We start from the raw sequence: 18,765 nt of genomic DNA on the forward strand, positions 1-18,765 counted from the left end.
GTGTGAACATAAGCTCTCTCTCACAGAAACTGGTGTATATCTAGGTTATGGGACTTTGTTAGAAAGTGAACCACCTGAGATGAAATTAGAGTGTACTATAAAAGGAAAGGTCTCACCCGAGTAATGAAGCTGAAGGGTTGTCATTCCACACGTGAAGTCTCTGGACACAGTCTGAGGTGAAGCATGTTGAGGTGGCAATCGTTGCGTTGGTTAGGTTGTGATCGGCGGATGCAATATTATTTGGTATGGATTGGGAGAGGCATACGGGAAAGTGGGCCCTATCCAAGGGTTCCAGGACTGGGGAAAGTAGGGGCTCTATAGTGGAGATGTGAGGTTCCTGCTGTCTTAGGGTTCAAAAAGACACTCGATAGTTAATGTTATCATCACATTATTTGGTAATTGGGTTAACTTTGAAAAGTCCTTTTGTTAGGGTTTGCTGTACCAGTTTTTTTTTTTAAGTTTTTTAAAAAATATTTATTTCACTTCAGTTGCTTAAGTTAACTCAGAGGGTTGGCAAAACAAAAGATGCTACATTTCTCTTCAGTGTTTTAAAATTTATATATTACAAATGTATTGAGGGGGCTGGGTCATTGTACAACTGTTTGAGTCTACATGCTGCCATGCACAAGGACCCAGGTTCAAGCCCCTCCCTGGTCCCCAGTTGCAGGGGAGAAGTTCCACAGGTGATGAAGCAGTGCTACAGAACAGATGTCTCTATCTCCTTTTTCTCCATCAATTTCCTTTTGTATATATATATATATACCCAGGTTTCTTTTTTTTGGGGGGTGATAATAATAGAGAACTTTAGGGGTAGAACAATTTTAGAAAAAACTTTGTTGGACCAGTAAATTAGCTCACTTAGATAGTGTGCTTTGCCATGTGCATGACCCAGGTCTGAGCTCCACCGCCACCACATTGGACAAAGCTTTGGTGTTGGTAGTCTCTTTCACTCTCTGCCTTTGCCTCTATCTGATAAAAAAGAAAGCACTGTTTACTCATTAGCAAATTATGTGTTTATTTAGCCAATGAGGCTACTTACTTATCCCTTTTCTTTTTTTTAAGTAATGGTGTACATTTATTTATTTATTTTTTACCAGAACACTTCAATTCTGGCTTATAGTGGTGCGGGGGATTGAACCTGGGACATTGGAGTCTCAGGCATGAGAATATGTTTGCATAACCATTATGCTATCTATTCTTTGCCCTCTTTTTAAAAAATATTTATTTATTTATTTATTCCCTTTTGTTGCCCTTGTTGTTATTGTCGTCCTCATTGTTGGACAGGACAGAGAGAAATGGAGAGAGGAGGGGTAGACAAAGATAGACACCTGCAGACCTGCTTCACTGCCTGTGAAGCGACCCCCATGCAGGTGGGGAGTCCGGGGCTCGAACCGGGACCCTTATGCCGGTCCTTACGCCACCTGGGCTTAATGCATTGCACTACCACCAGGCTCCTATCTCTTTCTTTTTTTTTTTTTAACCAGATCACTACACTATTTTGGTTTATTGTGGTGCAGGGGATTGAACCTAGGACTTCAGAGCCCCAGGCATGAATTTTTTTTTTTATGAAAATGTTTTTGCATCACAGTTATGCTATCTTCCCCAGTCCTACTTTCCTCTTTCTTTTTCTTCCTTTCTTTCCTTCTTTCTTTTAAAATATTTTATTTATTTATTAATGAGAATGATAGGAGAAGAGAGAGAACCAGACATCACACTGGTACATGTGCTGATGGAGGTTGAACTTGGGACTTTATGCTTGAGAGTTCAGTGCTTATCCATTGTGCTACTTCCCAGATAACTCTTTCTTTCTTTTTTTTTTTAACCAGAGCACTGTTCAGCTCTGGCTTATGGTGGTGCGGGGGATTGAACCTGGGATTTTGGAGCCTCAGGTATGAGAGTGTGTTTGTATAACCATTATGTTATCTACCCTCCGCCCTCTTTCCTTCTTTCTTTTTTTTTTTTAAGATCTTATTTATTTATGAGAAAGATAGGAAGAGAAAGAACCAGACATCACTCTGGCACATGTGCTGCCTGGGATCAAACTCAGGACCTCATGCTTGAGAGTCAAAAGCTTTATCAGTGCGCCACCTCCCGAACCACTCTTTCTTTCTTTCTTTCTTCTTTCTTTCTTTCCTTTTTCTTTTTATCAGAGCACTGCTCAGCTCTGGCTTATGATGGTTGGAGACTGAACCTGGGACTTTGGACCCTCAGGCATGAGAGTCTGTTTGCATAACCATTATGCTAACTACCCCTGCCCTCTTAGTTTTCTTTTCTTTTTAAAAAATATTTTATTTATTTCATTATTTTATTTTTTAAAGAATTTATTTATTTATTCATGATAAAGATAGGAGGAGAGAAAGAACAGACATCACTCTGGCACATGTGCTGTCGGGGATTGAACTCAGGACCTCATCATTCAGAATCTAATGCTTTATCCACTGTGCCACTTCCCAGACCACTATTTATTTTATTTCTGAGAGAGATTCAGAGGGAGAGAAACACACACAGAGAGAGAGAGAAGAAACACCAGAGCACTGCTCAGTTCTGGCTTATGGTGGTGCGGGTGATTGAAGCTGGGACTTATGAACCTCAGGCATAAGAGTCTGTTTGCATAACCATTATGCTTTCTCCCCTGCCCCTTTTTTTAAAATTTATTTTCCCTTTTGTTGCCCTTGTTTTTTTATTATTGTTGTTGTTATCGATGTCATGTTGTTAGATAGGACAGAGAGAAATGGAGAGAGGAGGGGAAGACAGAGAAGGGGAGAGAAAGATAGACACCTGCAGACCTGCTTCACACCCTACAAATGGGGATCCATGGGCTTGAACCTGCATCCTTAAGCCCGTCCTTATGCTTCGTGCCACGTGCGCTTAACCCGCTGCACTACCTCCCAAGTCTCCCCCCCTTTTTTTTTTTTTTTTAAGATTTTATTTATCAGTGAGAAAGATAGGAGAGAGAGAGAGGAAGAACCAGACATCACTCTTCTGGGGACTGAACCTGGGACCTCATGCTTGAGAGTCCAGTACTTTATACACTGAGCTACCTTCCAGACCACTTACTTGCTTTTCTAAATGTTTGGTCTTCTCCATTTATTCTTCTATGAACAAAAACTTATTGCTTAAGCAGAGCAAAGTCCAAATAAAGTTAGAATTAGCCAAATTAAACTTCTACATCAGATCAACAAACCAAGATTACTACAGTTCCACTAAAATAAAGAATTAAACTAATGCAAGTTTGAGAACAGGTCAAGCATTCTTTTCTTTCAAGAGTGGCCCTGACTTTCTGACCTCAGAAAAGTTCATTTTCCCAATGAAATTGTCCTTTTTATTAAAAAAAAAAAAAAAAAAAAAACTGAGAGGCTTCTGTTTATCTTTTCCCCTGTTCTTAGGAGATGTGCATTAGGACTTTGTTGTAAGGGCTCCAAACTGAAAACAGACAAAAAGTATCACCTTTATCTTAAAGAAGACTTTGTACTCATACAAAGGAGTTTGTTGAGTCCAGGCACAGAAAATACATTTTAGCAAATATATGATATAAATAGAATTAGGATAAAATTTAACACTAATTTTCTTGAATTCTCACTTTTTTTTTTTTAGGCATATCTTAGTGGTTCAAGTCTTGCTGTTTGGTAACATAAACAATCACAGCAGGCATACATACTCAAGGAATTAAGTAAGATGAACTTCACCCTTCAGGATTGTGAAACCCTTGATATAGCATTTTAATCAATCGTACATATCTGTGGTTTAAAGTAGAGTTTTATCGTTAACTCAGAGCAGAAAAAACCCAAGTACAAAGAAGATAACTAGAGGAGGAGCTAGATAGGGGGCTAGTGTAGTATGTGGAAAACAGAAATGTTACACATGTACAAACTACTGTATTTTTTTTAAAAAAGATTTTATTTATTTACTCATGACAAATGACAGAAGAGAGAAAAAGGAGCAGACATCACACTGATACATGTGCTGCCAGGGATTGAACTCGGGACCTCATGCTTGAGAATACAAAGCCCTATCCACTGCGCCACCTCCCAGACCACACCAAATTACTGTATTTTACTGTTCACTGTAAACCATTAATCCCCCCAATAAAGAAAAAAAATAACAAATGGATAGTGGGATAATTAAGAAACTACATGATCTTCAGTTTCTGTCTTTGCTAAGTAAGAAAAAAAGTCCATTTGCCCAGAAAGGAAGTCCAAATGTTTCACCTTACTGTAAACTCTTAGAAGAGGAAAGAGGAAATAAAACTGCCATTTAAATGAGCTCTTGCTATGTTAATACTCTTCAGCGTGACTATGCTATGAATCAGCAAGTTTTGAAACTGAAATGACTGTTGAATCCTCCAGTCACAAAGCAAAGGTCTCCTCCTTGACTTGATCACATCTTTAACACTTATAAGATATAACAGCCCTGGGAGGTTGTGGGGCTTGGAGGTGATAGAGCCCCACTAGTAGCCCACAGGAATAGCTTGCTTGAGGTTCTAGTTTCGTGGGTAGGTGGGTGAGGAGCTTCATGTACCAGGGTGGAGATCCGGCTTGTCTGGCTCTCTCTTTCTCTGTGTCTCATGTGAAATTCTTTCTTTTCTCTTTCTCTGTGTCTCATGTGAAATTCTTTTTTTCTGATATGCAATAAAAATAAATCTAGACGGGGAAGACAGCATACAAGTTACTCAGAAAGACTCATGTCTGAGGCCCTGAGGTCTCAAGTTCAATCCCTAGCACCATCATAAGTTAGAGCTGAACAGTGCTCTGTTCTGTCTTTTTCTCTTATCTCTCTCATTAAAAAAATAAAAAATTAAATCTTTGAAAAGATTGCCTCTTAAAAAATTCCATTGCAATTAACAGCAGGAATGCACTATGACATGTATAGTAAAACAGTGAGATGCGGGGAGACGGGAGGTAGCGCAGTGGGTTAAGCGCACGTGGTGCAAAGCTCAAGGACTGGCAAAAGGATGGAGTCCCGGGCTCCCCACCTGCAGGGGAGTCGCTTCACAGGCGGTGAAGCAGGTCTGCAGGTGTCTATCTTTCTCTCCCCCTCTCTGTCTTCCCCTCCTCTCTCCATTTCTCTCTGTCCTATCTAACAACGACGACATCAGTAACAACAATGAAAAGCAACGAGGGCAACAAAAGGGAAAATAAATATAAACAAATAAACAGTGAGATGCGGGCGGGGGAGAAAGCATAATAGTTATGCAAACAGACTCTCATGCCTGAGGTTCCTAAGTCCCAGGTTCAATCCCCCGCACCACCATAAGCCAGAGCTGAGCAGTGCTCTGGTGTTTGTGTCTCTCTCTGCATCTCTCAAAAATAAAATTAATAATTAAAAAAAAACAATGAGATGCATATTCATGGCTCAGCTACCGGAGGCACAGTCCACAAAACCGTCTGTATGTGGTCTCGGGTAGTTTTCACATCATCCCACGAGAGAACCTGTCAATGTCACTACACTGATCACCCTGAGAGCCTGGCCGCCAAAATGACGTTCTCTACTGCGGGGATTTCCGCGACCGTGACACGCGCCACTTCCTGCCCGCTGTGAGTGTCGGTGACGTGGCAGGCGAGGCCGAGCACGGCCTTTCAGGGGGGTCGGGACACCCAGAGCTGTCAGGTGGCTTCAGGGTAGCCCCGCCGGGTGACTTGAGCGTAGCTACAGTAACCGCAGCGGTGAGTCCGGAGCCGGAAGTGCCACGTGTCCCTGCTGCGCCTGCGCGGCTGGCGCCTGACAGGCACTTCCGGCTGGGGCCTCCTCCTTCGCTGTCGGCTTGGCTGCCGCCTAGCAGACAGCCATTCCCGGTCCCACGGACCCGATTCCCAAAACCTCGGTTCCCAGGCCAGGCCGTGGCCGCCGGCGGACTGGGGGAGGATGAGGCGCTACGCCTAGGGGCCTGACGCGCCTCCTTCTCTCCTCCCCACCTTCAGCCCTAAGTCGTGAGCCCCCTCCCTTGGCTTCCAGCAGTCGTCTATCAGCTTTGCGCCGAGCGCTGTCGCAGTCCCCGGCCACCCCCTGCCGGCCCGGGTAGCCGCCCTCGTCATGTTCCAGCCGGGGATACCGGCCTCTGGCGGCGCCCCGACCGGCCTCCAGGCCCAGAACGGGGCGCCCCCCGCCTCGGGATCTGTCTACACCAACGGTGAGTGCCGCCGCGGGCGGGCGGGCGGGCGGGAGCAGGGTGCGCCCCGGCCCCCGGCTGGAGGAGAGTTGACCTTTGGGTGCAGCCGCCGCTGGAGGGGACAGGAGGAGGGTGACCTCTCGGCCGGGGTCTGGAGCGGCGGGTGCTGGCAGACTGGGCCACGGACACCGCGTGGGGATACACACCCGATGCCCTGGGCTGCTGGGCATAGTAATCTGTTTTATTCATGCATGCATTCTTGCATTCATTCATTTATTCGTTCGTGCATTCATTCAACAAGCCATCGATGAGCACTTGGTGTGTGCTGCGCCTCGTGTAGGCTCGGGCGAAGAATAGAGATGTGGATGTGCCTTCCGCCTCCCCGCTGTCTTCTCGGGAACCGAGTCGGGGCTCTCAGCCGCCGTGGGCTGGGGGTGGGGTGTGTGTGTGTTGGGGCGGGGGGCCGGGCTGAATGTGATGAACCAGCTGAATGAATGACTGTGCTTCGTGCGTCCAAGAACCGGACTTTACTTCCATAGCGCTTTGGCCGCCTTCGGCTGAGTTTTTCAAGAACCAATTAGAAGGGGGAGGAGCTGCTCTGATTTCCAGAGGTGTTGACATCACTTGTGGTTGGACGCAGCTCTGAAGCTCTGAGAGTGTACATGTGGCACTACTGTGGGCCATTTGATGTGAGAGTGTCTTCAGGTTATTTTTGTTTGTTTGTTTGTTTTTGTTTCTCCCAGGAATTCTTTAAATTGCCCTCCATTGTGGTATGTGCCACAATAATTATAATGGTAATACAGGCAGATTATTTATTTTGCCAACAGTTCGCCAAGTTACCAGTTTACCTATAAATCTTCGGTTTGTGGAAACAATGCTAAAAATACTTGAGCTGCCCAGGGGCATCTAAGGTTACCTTGAGGTTCAGGAAAATAGCCAATGACTAAAATTGCTAATTTACATTTTAAAAGAGAAGTCTACTGTCTTCTTTACAAAGAAGGCTTTAAAAGACTTTTTAAAACGTCACTGAGTAGGTAGAAGCAAAAATTAAGTGTGGGTAAGCACTGAAATCGTGTTAAATTGACTCCATTGTGCTCTTTCAAAATTATGGTAACAGATTTTGCAAACTGCGTTTTCTTGAGCAACATTTACACAGAGGATAAAAATCACATTAAGATGTTCATTTTAATAAAGCTCAAGAAAGAACATGCTTTAAGATAATATGTAAATTGAGATTTTATGTGAACTTTAAATGGCAAATATGCTTGTAAGTTTACTATGTAGTTGTGATAACTTGGAAATGTTAGAGGTATTTTGCCACTGGGATATGCTGTACTGGATATATTGTTATATGATGATCTGAAATAGTTTAACAGACATTGCATACCTTCCAGGTTCTGTTGTTGGGGGTATAAATAAAACTAGGAAAAAGTTCCCGCACAGTCCCCTAGAGCAAATGGGTATTCAAATAACGGAAAAATCACAGGACTTTTAAAAATAAATATATTTTTATTTATTTTACATGTCAAGAGCGAGAAGGCAGATCACACAGCTGGTACATGCTTCAGGCATGAGAGCACTATATTCTTTTAAAAAATATTTATTCCCTTTTGTTGCCCTTGTTTTATTGTTACTATTGTTGTTGGATAGGACAGAGAGAAATGGAGAGAGGAAGAGAAGACAGAGAGGGGGAGAGAAAGATAAAACACCTGCAGACCTACTTCACCGCTTGTGAAGCCACAAGCGACTCCCCAGGGGAGCCGGGGACTCCAACTGAGATCCTTACACCAGTCCTTGTGCTTTGTGCCACATGCTCTTAACCCGCTGCGCTACCACCTGACTCCCAAGAGCTCTATATTCTACCACTTGACCTATCACCTTGGTTGCCAAGTACATACCCTTTTTTTAATATGTATTTTTGTTTATTTTTTATTTTTTTAAATCTTTAAAATTATCTTTATTTATTTATTAGATAGAGACAGTCAGCAATCAAGAAGGAAGGGGGGTGATAGAGAGGGAGAGAGAGATACCTGCATCCCTGCTTCACCGCTTTGTGAAGCTTTCCCCCTGCAGGTGGGGACCGGGGGCTTGAACCTGAGTCCTTGCGCACTGTAGTGTGTACACTCAACCAGGTGTGCCACTGCCTGCCCCCACCAAGTACATACCCTTTAAAAGATGTAATTATAATGTAATTATAAGAATTTTAATTTTTTTTTTTTGCCTCCAGGGTTATTGCTGGTACTACAAATCCACTGCTCTTGGAGTCCATTTTTTTCCATTTATTTTTTTAATTTATATTTTTTATTGGATGGGAAGAGAGAAATTGAGAGCGGAGAGGAGCATAGAGAGAGGGAGAGAAAGATAGTCATCTGCATACCGTATTCACCTCTTGTGAAGTGACCCCCCTACAGGTGGGTACTGGGATGCTTGCACCAGGTCCTTGCACTGCTTACTGTGTGCCCTTTCTTCCTCCCTCCCTCCCTTTCCTCTCTTCCTCCTTTCCTTCCTTCCTTCCTTCCTTCCTTCCTTCCTTCCTTCTTTCCACCCTTTCCTCCCTCCCTCCTTTCCTTTTCTTTCTTTTTTCTTCATGTTCCTGGTAATGCTGGGGTGTTGGAGTCTCACCCACTAAAGTTTTTTTTTGGGGGGATTAATGGTTTACAGTTACAAAAATAAAATACTATAGTTTATAAATGTATAAAATTTCTCAGTTTTCAACATAACAATTCAAGACCTAGACCTAGAGGGCTAGGTCCCCTGACGTCATGTTCCAGAACCTGCCCCCTCCTTTCCACCCCAGTCCCTTTTTTTTTTTTTAAAGATATTTACTTATTCCCTTTTGTTGCCCTTGTTTTATTGTTGTAGTTATTATTGATGTCATTGTTGTTGGATAGGACAGAGAGAAATGGAGAGAGGAGGGGAAGATAGAGAGGGGGAGAGAAAGACAGACACCTGCAGACCTAGACCTGCTTCACCACCTGTGAAGTGACTCCGCTGCAGGTGGGGAGCTGGGGCTCGAACTGGGATCCTTTGCTAGTCCTTGTTCTTTTGTGCCACGTGCGCTTAACCCACTGCGCTACCGCCGGACTCCCCCCAGAGTCCTTTACTTTGGTGCAGTACACCAGAGCACTAAAGTTTTTTTGTATAACCATTATTTATCTCCCCAGCCTTTTTGCCAGTTGATAAGCTCCATTTCTAGGTTTCTGTTTTGTTTATGTTTTATTTATTTATTTTTAACAAGAGCACTGCTCAGTTCTGGCTTATAGTGTTGTGGGGGATTGAACCTGGGATTTAGGCTTGAGAGTCTCTTTGCATAACTATTACGCTATCTACTCCCACCTGTTGGTTGTTATTCTACCAGAGCACAGCTCAACTCTGGTTTATGGTAATACTGGGGATTGAACCTGAGACCTTTGGTGCCTCTGGCATAAAAGGCTGTTTGCATAATATTATGGTATCTCACTATCCCTGTTTTTGTTTATTTTGTTTTTGTAACGATATTCTTAGTAAAGTGAGTTAGGTCCTTTTAAGTTATAAGTCTTATATTAGTTTTCTTTACTGTTCATGCCATCACAAGTTGTGATGGAGAATTGGAGGGGAAGGTATGTACTCCCCTCAAATAGGTGAAGAAAAAGTTCAGTGCTGGAATCTAGTGTTATTGGCTTTGCTGTTAACTCTTTCAGTTATTGCAGTGTATATATACTCGAATGTTCTCAAGCTTTAATAAGTAGTTTAATAGCTAGCTTGCTTAAATTACATGCTACATTTCAATTGAAGCTCCAGATATTTTCAGACTACAATCAAAAGATCTAATAGTCCTGCCTTTTTCATTTTTCTGTGACTTGCTTTCATATTGTCTGGTGTCATTAATCCATCAGGCATCAAGACATTTCATTCTATGGTACATTGACACATTGTATTAGAATTTAAAGGTCATCTAGACAAGCTTTTCTAAGTCTTTGTGGAATTTGTATACATATATTTCCTTTATGAAATTTAAGAGTGAAACTGTAAGACCACTTAAACTGTCAGATAGTTATATAATTACTATGCAGTTTTAACTAGCTGACTTACTGATTTTTTAAATCAATTCGCAGCAGCAGTTAGAAACTGCATTTTTATTTTTTGTAATACTTATATGGTGTTGTTTCCATATGGATTAAAAGTACAAAGGATATTCTCTGTCTTCTGCCCACCTAGATTTCTTTGTTATATCTTACAGAATTATCCATGGTTTGAGATACCTTGATCACCTGTAGTTGGATAGTATGTATTAAAAGATATATTGAAGGAAATACATTGGGGAAATTGCTCAGCTGTTAGTGTTGGATTTACATGCTTAAGGTTGCTAGTTTGATCTCTCGCACCACATGTGCCAGAGTGCTGTTCTGATTTCTCTCTCTGCCTTTCTGTATGTCTTTGTGAAACTCTTTTATATGTAATACATAAAATTATTCATTTATGTATGTATGTGTTTATTTATTTATTTATTTTAATTGCCACCAGAGTTATTGCTGGGACTTGGTGCCAACTCTATGAATCCATCACTCTCAAAGTCCATTTTTCCTGGTTTTTTTTCTTCTAATTTTTATTTATTTATTTTTTTAAATATTTTATTTATTTATTAATGAGAAAGATAGGAGAGAGAGACAGAAATAACCAGACATCACTCTGGTACATGTGCTCCCAGGGATTGAACTCAGGACCTCATTCTTGAGAGTCTAGTGCCTTAGCCACTGCACCACCTCCTGGATCACTAATTTTTTTTTTTTTTTATTAGGCAGGGAGAAATTAAGAGGGGATGGGGAAATAGAGTGAGAGAGAAAAAGATAGATGCCTGCAGACCTGCAGGTAAGGAGTGGGGGCTTGGACCCCGGTCCTTGTGCTTAGTGATATGTGCACTTAACCAACCAGGTGTGCCACCACCTGGCCCCCCCTTTTTACAAAGATATATTTAAAGTGACAGAGGAGTGAAAGAAAAAACCCACAGTCATTTAATTTTTTTTCTTTCTTTTTTAAAAAATTTCTTTATTGGGGAATTAATGTTTTACATTCAACAGTAAATACAATAGTTTGTACATGCATAACATTTCCCAGTTTTCCATATAACAATACAACCCCCACTAGGTTCTCTGTCATCCTTCTTGGATCTGTATTTTTCCACCACCCACCCCAGAGTCTTTTACTTTGGTGCAGTATGCCAATTCCAGTTCAGGTTCTACTTGTGTTTTCTTTTCTGATCTTGTTTTTCAACTTCTGCCTGAGAATTTTGTTTTTAATCAGAGCACTGTTCAGTTCCAGCTTAGGGAAGTGCCAGGGCTTGAACTTGGGACCTTGGAACATCAGGCACAAAGGTTTTTTTTGTACCAAAGTATTGCTCAACTCTGGTTTATGGTGCTGTGAGGGATTGATCCTGGCAACTTGGAGCCTCAGACAATCTGTTTGAATAACTATTATGTTATCTCCCCCCACACCCCATTATGCTATCTCCCAGGCCTTCATTGAACTTTTATTACACTATATTATTGGGTTGTCAGAAATGTCATGACAATTTTCAATGTTTTTCTATGAAAAAATGTATGATGGCTTTTGTGCAACCCAGTATTATAGTGGTTCTTTATAATATAATATCATTGTAATTGTTGTTAATCTTAGACTGTCCACTTTATACGTTTATAATAGGTATGTAGAAGAACATGGCGTTTGATACCCTTCACATTTCAGATGCCCATTGGGTGTCTTATCATCTGTGGATAAAGGGCAACTACTATAATTTTTTTTTTTTTTTTTACCAGAGCATTGCTCAGCTCTGGTTTATGGTGGTGCTGGATATTGAACCTGGGACTATACAGCCTCAGGCATGAACTGTTTGCATAACCATTATGCTATCTACCCCTGCCCACTACTATGGTATCTCTGTTCCCACTGGATTGTAATCCTATAAAAGCAAGGATATTTGCTTTTACACATCATCTGTTCAGCTTCCTACATAGTCTAGTATATTTAATTAACTTTATGTATTTTATATGAGGTTGAGTTTCTCACAAGAAAGAGAAGACCAAACAAAGCACCTGAGAGCCTCAGACTTGCTGGTCCAGCATGCTCCTCTTTGAGGCATTTCCCTGACTACTAGTACATTTTAGAAGATGTCGAGTTTTTTTTTCTCCAGGGTTATTGCTGGGGTTCAGTGCCTGCACCATGAATCCACTGCTCCTGGAGGCAATTTTCCCCCCTTTTGTTGCCCTTGTTGTGTAGCCTTGTGGTTATTATTGTTGGTGTCTTTCATTGTTGGATAGGAGAGAAGTAGATAGAGGCGGGGAAGATAAAGAAGGGGAAAGACAGACACCTGCAGACCTGCTTCACCGCTTGTGAAGTGACCCTTTTGCAAGGGGGGAGCCGGGGGCTTGAACGCGCTTAATCCACTGCGCTACATTTCTTATTGCTGCTTTTTTTAAATTGTTGTAGTCATTGTTGGATAGGACAAGAGAGAAATGGAGAGAGGGGAGAGAAAGTTAGACACCTGCAGACCTGCTTCACCACCTGTGAAGTGACTCCCCTGCAGGTGGAGAGCCTGGGGCTCGAACCAGCATCCTTTTTCCTGTCCTAGTGCTTTGCGCCACGTGTGCTTAACCCGCTGCGTTACCGTCCGACTTCCCATAAAATAATTTTTTAAATGTTTAAATTCTTAAAAAAAATTTTCATTTTTTCATTTCAATTCAAAGAATTTTCATTGATTTAAACTTCAAAGTGTCCCTTTTAACTTCTGATTGAAGAATTTTCTCAAACTTGCATCTTAATGAATAGTTCATTGATCCTAAGGTGGGGGGAAAATTTTTTTTCTCACAATTCAGATTCTTGGAGACAGTGAGTTGACTAGTAATAGTTTGCTTGCTTCTCCTGTCTCATCTATCTGAAAAAGCCAATGTGGGGTGGTGAAATTACACATGTGCAAGCCCCCAGTCAATCACGCTCACACACACATGCACACACGCATATATATACACACACACACATACACACCTTGCTTCTTGGCATCAGAATATTTTCTTTCTCAAATTCGTAAGTGAAAATTTTCATTAATGGCTTTTGTACTGTTCTTGTAGTCATTCTTCTGGTCCTGTAAAAGACTGTATTTGTAAGAAAAAAAATCTAATTGCTTAATGAATTTTCAGTCTTTATAATATCAAAAGGCAGATACACTAACCAAATTATTATTATTATTATTATTATTGCCTCCAGGGTTATTGCTGGGGCTGGGTGCCTGCATTATGAATCCACTGCTCCTGGAGGCCATTTTCCCCATTTTGTTGCCTTTGTTATTGTTGTCATTGCTGTCATTATTGTTGGATAGGACAGAGAGGAATAGAGAGAGGAGGAGGAGAAGACAGAGGGGTAGAGAAAAGCACCTGCAGACCTGCTTCACTGTTTGTGAAGTGAGGGACGTCAGGTGCACTCAGACCACCATGTGCACTTAACCCACTGTGGTACTTCTCAGACACCCCCCCCCCCCCATTTATTGTCTTGATAGTAAAAGAGACGGAGGGACTGGGTGGTGATGCACCTGGTTGAGCGCACATGTTACAATGCACAAGGATCCGGTTCAAGACCCCGGTCCCTATCTGCTAGGGGGAAAGCTTTACAAGTGATGAAGCAAGGCTGCAGGTCTCTCTCTCTTTCCCTCTCTTTTTCCTCCTTCCCTCTTAATTTCAAGAGAGTTTTTAAAAATATTTACTTATATTATCATTTATTTTTTTAATTTAGTTTATTTATTTTGGCTCCGGGGTTATCACTGGGGCTCAGTGCCAGCACTACAAATCTACTCGTCCTGGAGGCTATTTTTTCCATTTAATTGGATAGGACAGAGAGAAATTGAGTGAGATGGGGGAGAAAGAGAGGGAGAGAAAGATAAACGTCTGTAGATCTGCTTCATTGCTTGTGAAGCTTTCTCCCTGCATGTGGGGAGCAGGTGTTCAAATCTGGATCCTTGCATGGGTCCTTACACTTTGTACTATGTGCTCTTAATGGGGTGCACCACTGCCTGGCCACTTATTTATTTGTTTATTTTATGGGACAAAGAGAAATTGAAAGAGAGCAGACAGAGAAAGAGAAAGTCATCTGCAACACTGCTTTACCACTAGTAAAGCTTCCCCATTGAAGGTAGGGACTAGGGGCTTGAACCTAGGTCTTTTTGCACATTGTAATGTGTGCACTCAAGCAAGTGTGCCACCACCTGTCCCCTTATTTTTATTTTTACCAGAGCAGTGCTCAGCTCTGAGTTATGGTGGTGCTGGGGATTGAACCTGGAAACTCAGTCTCAAGCATGAAAGTTTTTTGCATAACCATTATGCTCTCTCCCCAGTCATGTTATAGTTTTTTTTCCCATGCTGTAGTTATATATATATATATATAATTTATCCCCTTTTGTTGCCATTGTTGTTTTATTGTTGTAGTTATTATTGTCGTTGTTATTGATGTCGTTGTTGTTGGATAGGACAGAGAGAAATAGAGGAGGGGAAGACAGAGAGCGGAAGAGACAGATAGACACCTGCGGGTGGGGAGTCGGGGGCTCACACTGGGATCCCTGCACCGGTTCTTGTGCTTTGTGCCACGTGTGCCTAACCTGCTGCATGCTGTAGTTTTTTTTTTATTATTATTTTAAATATTTATTTTCCCTTTTATTTTGTTGCCTTTGTTTTATTGTTGTAGTTATTATTGTTGTTATTGATGTCATCTTTGTTGGATAGGACAGGGAGAAATGGAAAGAGATAGGGAAGACAGAGAGGGGGAGAGAAAGACACCTGCAGACGTGCTTTACTGCCTGTGAAGCGACTTCCCTGGAGGTGGGGAGCTGGGGGCTCAAACCGGGATCCTTAGGCTGGTTCTTGAGCTTTGCACCACATGTGCTTTACCCGCTGCGCTACTACCCGACTTCCCCCATGCTGTAGTTTTTAAGGAATTGATATATTCATTCGTTTATTAAAAGGCCAGAGTATTACTCTGACACATGCAATGCTGGGGATCGAACTTGGGACCTCATGCTTGATTAAGAGTCCAACAGTTTGGGGGTCGGGCGGTGGCGCAGTGGGTTAAGCGCATGTGGCGCAAAGCGCAGGGACCGGCATAAGGATCCCGGTTCGAGTCCCCGGCTCCCCACCTGCAGGGGAGTCGCTTCACAGGCGGTGGAGCAGGTCTGCAGGTGTCTATCTTTCTCTCCCCTTCTCTGTCTTCCCCTCCTCTCTCCATTTCTCTCTGTCCTATCCAACAACGAATTGCGTCAACAAGGGCAATAATAATAGCCACAACGAAGCTACAACAAGGGCAACAAAAGGGGGAAAAAAATGGCCTCCAGGAGCGGTGGATTCATGGTGCAGGCACCGAGCCCAGCAATAACCCTGGAGGAGAGAAAAAAAAAAAAAAAGAGTCCAACAATTTATTCAGTCTTCTATCTCCTGGGCTGCTTTGCCATATTTTTTAAAATACTGCTTTTTTGGAGGGGGGCTAGAAATAAGAATAAAATAAATGAGGAAAATACCTCTTTTGTTTATAAGACTAATTTTTTTTTCTTTTCTTTTTGGAAGGTCCTGTCCAAAATACGCTGATGTCTTCACAAGTGCCAGTGAGCCAAGAATATAATTCTCAGTTTCCAGGATCCTACCCTCATCTAATACCAGCAAAGACTTTGAATCCATCCTTGGGACAGTCTAACTATGGTGGTTCTCAGACTGTTTATCCTCCATTGAGTAATTATCAGGGATCTGGGCAGACTCTCAGTAGACCACCTGTGGCTTCTAATCCACCAACACTCCATAGTGGTCCTGTTCCTCAAATTCCACCACCTACTTCTCAGAACCCCGCTGCCACACCTATGCCTTCTGGTAGCTATCTTCCTGGAGGAGCCGGTGTACCACCACCTTTGAATTGGCAATTTAATTATTCATCCACGGGATCACAGACAAACCATAGTCTTAGTGTTTCATCCCAAGCAACTCTGGCTGGGAATACAAATTTTACACCAAGTCGTCAATATGCTTCTTCTGGAGAGCCTTCAAGTCAGAACAACTTCATAAAACCAGGTAGAGTTCTTAAAATGGGGAAATGGGAAGCTTGCTTGTTTAGATGCTTGAATTGCTATTTCAACCCATAAGAGTATGTAGAATACTAATGAAAAAATCATTATTAATCTTTTTTTAAAAGTATATTTTATTAATTAGAGGCAGAGAAAACTCGAAAAGGAAGAGGGAGATAGAGAGGGAGAGAGACAGAGGTACCACTTGTGAAGTTTCCACCCTGTAATGGGGGGCTGGGGACTTGAGCCTGGGACCTTGTACACCGTGACATGTTTGCTCAACTGGGTACACCACTGCCTGACCCCCAATCCTTGATCTTCAACCTCTCACTTAACTTAAAATTATGGTCAGGGGGGCTGGGTGGTGGTGCACCTGGTTGAACCTACACACTACCATGCACAAGGATCTGGGTTCAAGCCCCTGGTCCCCACCTGTAGAGCTAAGAGCTTCATCAGTGGTGAAGCAGTTGCTATCAGTATGTTTTTCTTTTACTGCCTGTTTCCTTCTCTCACTTTCACTCTGTTCTATCAAATAAAATAAAGAAAAAAAAATCATGGGCTGTTAGGTGGGAGAGCTTACCATGCTTGGGGACCTGGGTCCATGCCTCTGGTACCACACGGGAACACCAAGCACCAGGGCAAGGGGAAGCAAGCTTCATAGGCATTGAAGTGGTTCTAGCTCTTCCTCTTGCTTGGGGGGGGGGGGGGGGAGTCTCATGGGAGCTGTAGAATCTGGCTGCAGGTGTGGGTGATAAGATGAGACTATGTTTTGTTTCTTTTCTTTGAAGGTATCTTCTTTGAGTTATCCTCAATATTTCTAGGATTCAGGGGTGCACAGAGAATCATTTCTTTAACAATTACTGGGGGCCTGGCAGTGGCACACCTGGTTGAGTACACATGTTTTCTTGCTCAAGGACCCAAACTCATGCCCTACTTGCCATATGCAGGGGAGGTGCTTCACAAGTGATGAAGCAGGTGTGCAGGTGTTCTTTATATCTCCCTCTCTGCATGCCCCCTCCCTTCTCAATTTCTCTCTCTCATCAGATAGAAGAGAAATTTTCAAAAGTAAATAGACCCCCAGGAGTGATAAATTCATCATGCTGGTATTGAACCCCAGCAACAACTCTGTTGGCAATAAGAGAAGAGAAAAGAGAGAGTAGGGAGTCAGGCTGTACCGCAGTGGGTTAAGTGCACATGGCCTGAAACTCGACCAACTTAAGGATCCTGGTATGAGCCCCCAGCTCCCCACCTGCAGGGTGGTCTCTTCACAAGAGGTGAAGCAGGTCTGCAGGTGTCTGTCTTTCTTTCCCTATCTCTGTCTCCCCCTCCTCTCTCCATATCTTTCTGTCCTATCTGGCAACAACATCAAAAGCAACAATAATAATAACCACAACCATGATAAAAACAAGGGCAACAAAAAAGGAAAACAAATAAGAAAATTTTTTAAATTTTATTTCTTTATTGGGGAATTAATGTTTTACATTCAACAGTAAATACAATAGTTTGTACATGCATAACATTCCCCAGTTCCCCATATAACAATACAACCCCCACTAGGTCCTCCGTCATCCTTCTTGGACTTGTATTCTCTCCACCCACCCACCCCCACCCCAGAGTCTTTTACTTTGGTTTGATACGCCAATTAGTAAATAAATATTTAAAAAAAAAGAAAAGAGAGAGGAAATTAATCACTGCTTTTAAAAAATTGGATTTTATTTTGTACCCTAGGGAAATTTAACTTCTTTTTGTTCTTGATCTTAGACATTGATCAGCTTTTTATTATGTTCTAGTCAGGTTTTGGCCCCATAAACTGTAGTATCCTGGAGCAGCAAGTCAAACAAATAATATTTTTAGAGTACTGGATGTTGTTGAAGACAGCTATAATCACAAAGTAGAGGAAAGATACACCCTCCACACACAACACTTCAACTGTGGTGTATGATGGTGGAGTTTAGAAATTTAGGATTGAGGGAGTCGGGCAGTAGTGCAGCGGGTTAAGCACAGGTGGCACAAAGACCCGTGTAAGGATCCCGGTTCCAGCCCCCGGCTCCCTACCTGCAGGGGAATCGCTTCACAAGTGGTGAAGCAGGTCTGCATGTGTCTGTCTTTCCCCCTCTCTGTCTTCCCCTCCTCTCTCCATTTCTCTCTGTCCTATCCAACAACGACATCAATAACAACAACAGTAATAACTACAACAATAAAACAAGGGCAACAAAGGAGAATAAATAGATTTTTAAAAAATATTTATTTATGGGAGTCGGGCTGTAGCGCAGCGGGTTAAGTGCAGGTGGCGCAAAGCACAAGGACCGGCATAAGGATCCCGTTTCGAACCCCGGCTCGAACCCTGGCTCCCCACCTGCAGGGGAGTCGCTTCACAGGCGGTGAAGCAGGTCTGCAGGTGTCTATCTTTCTCTCCTCCTCTCTGTCTTCCCCTCCTCTCTCCATTTCTCTCTGTCCTATCCAACAACGACGACAACAACAATAATAACTACAACAATAAAACAACAAAGGCAACAAAAGGGAATAAATAAATAAAATAAAATATTTTTTAAAAAAGTTCTGAAGTTGTTAAAAAATTTTATTTATTTATTTTCTT

General features: G+C 42.4%; 1 protein-coding gene across 2 annotated transcripts in view; it reads left to right on the plus strand.

Annotated features, from left to right (window-relative positions):
- Positions 1-5,609: 5,609 nt before the first annotated feature.
- Positions 5,610-18,765, plus strand: part of SEC24A (SEC24 homolog A, COPII coat complex component) — a 74,024-nt gene continuing 60,868 nt past the window's right edge. For both annotated transcript variants that reach the window (XM_016186780.2, XM_016186781.2), the window contains exons 1-2: positions 5,610-6,127; positions 15,682-16,176. In XM_016186780.2, the coding sequence (XP_016042266.1) occupies positions 6,031-6,127; positions 15,682-16,176 (592 nt within the window). In that variant the 5' untranslated portion in view covers positions 5,610-6,030. The remainder of the gene's footprint in view (positions 6,128-15,681; positions 16,177-18,765) is intronic.

Source organism: Erinaceus europaeus, chromosome 2 (genome assembly GCF_950295315.1).
Source record: "Erinaceus europaeus chromosome 2, mEriEur2.1, whole genome shotgun sequence".
Classification (NCBI taxonomy): domain Eukaryota; kingdom Metazoa; phylum Chordata; class Mammalia; order Eulipotyphla; family Erinaceidae; genus Erinaceus; species Erinaceus europaeus.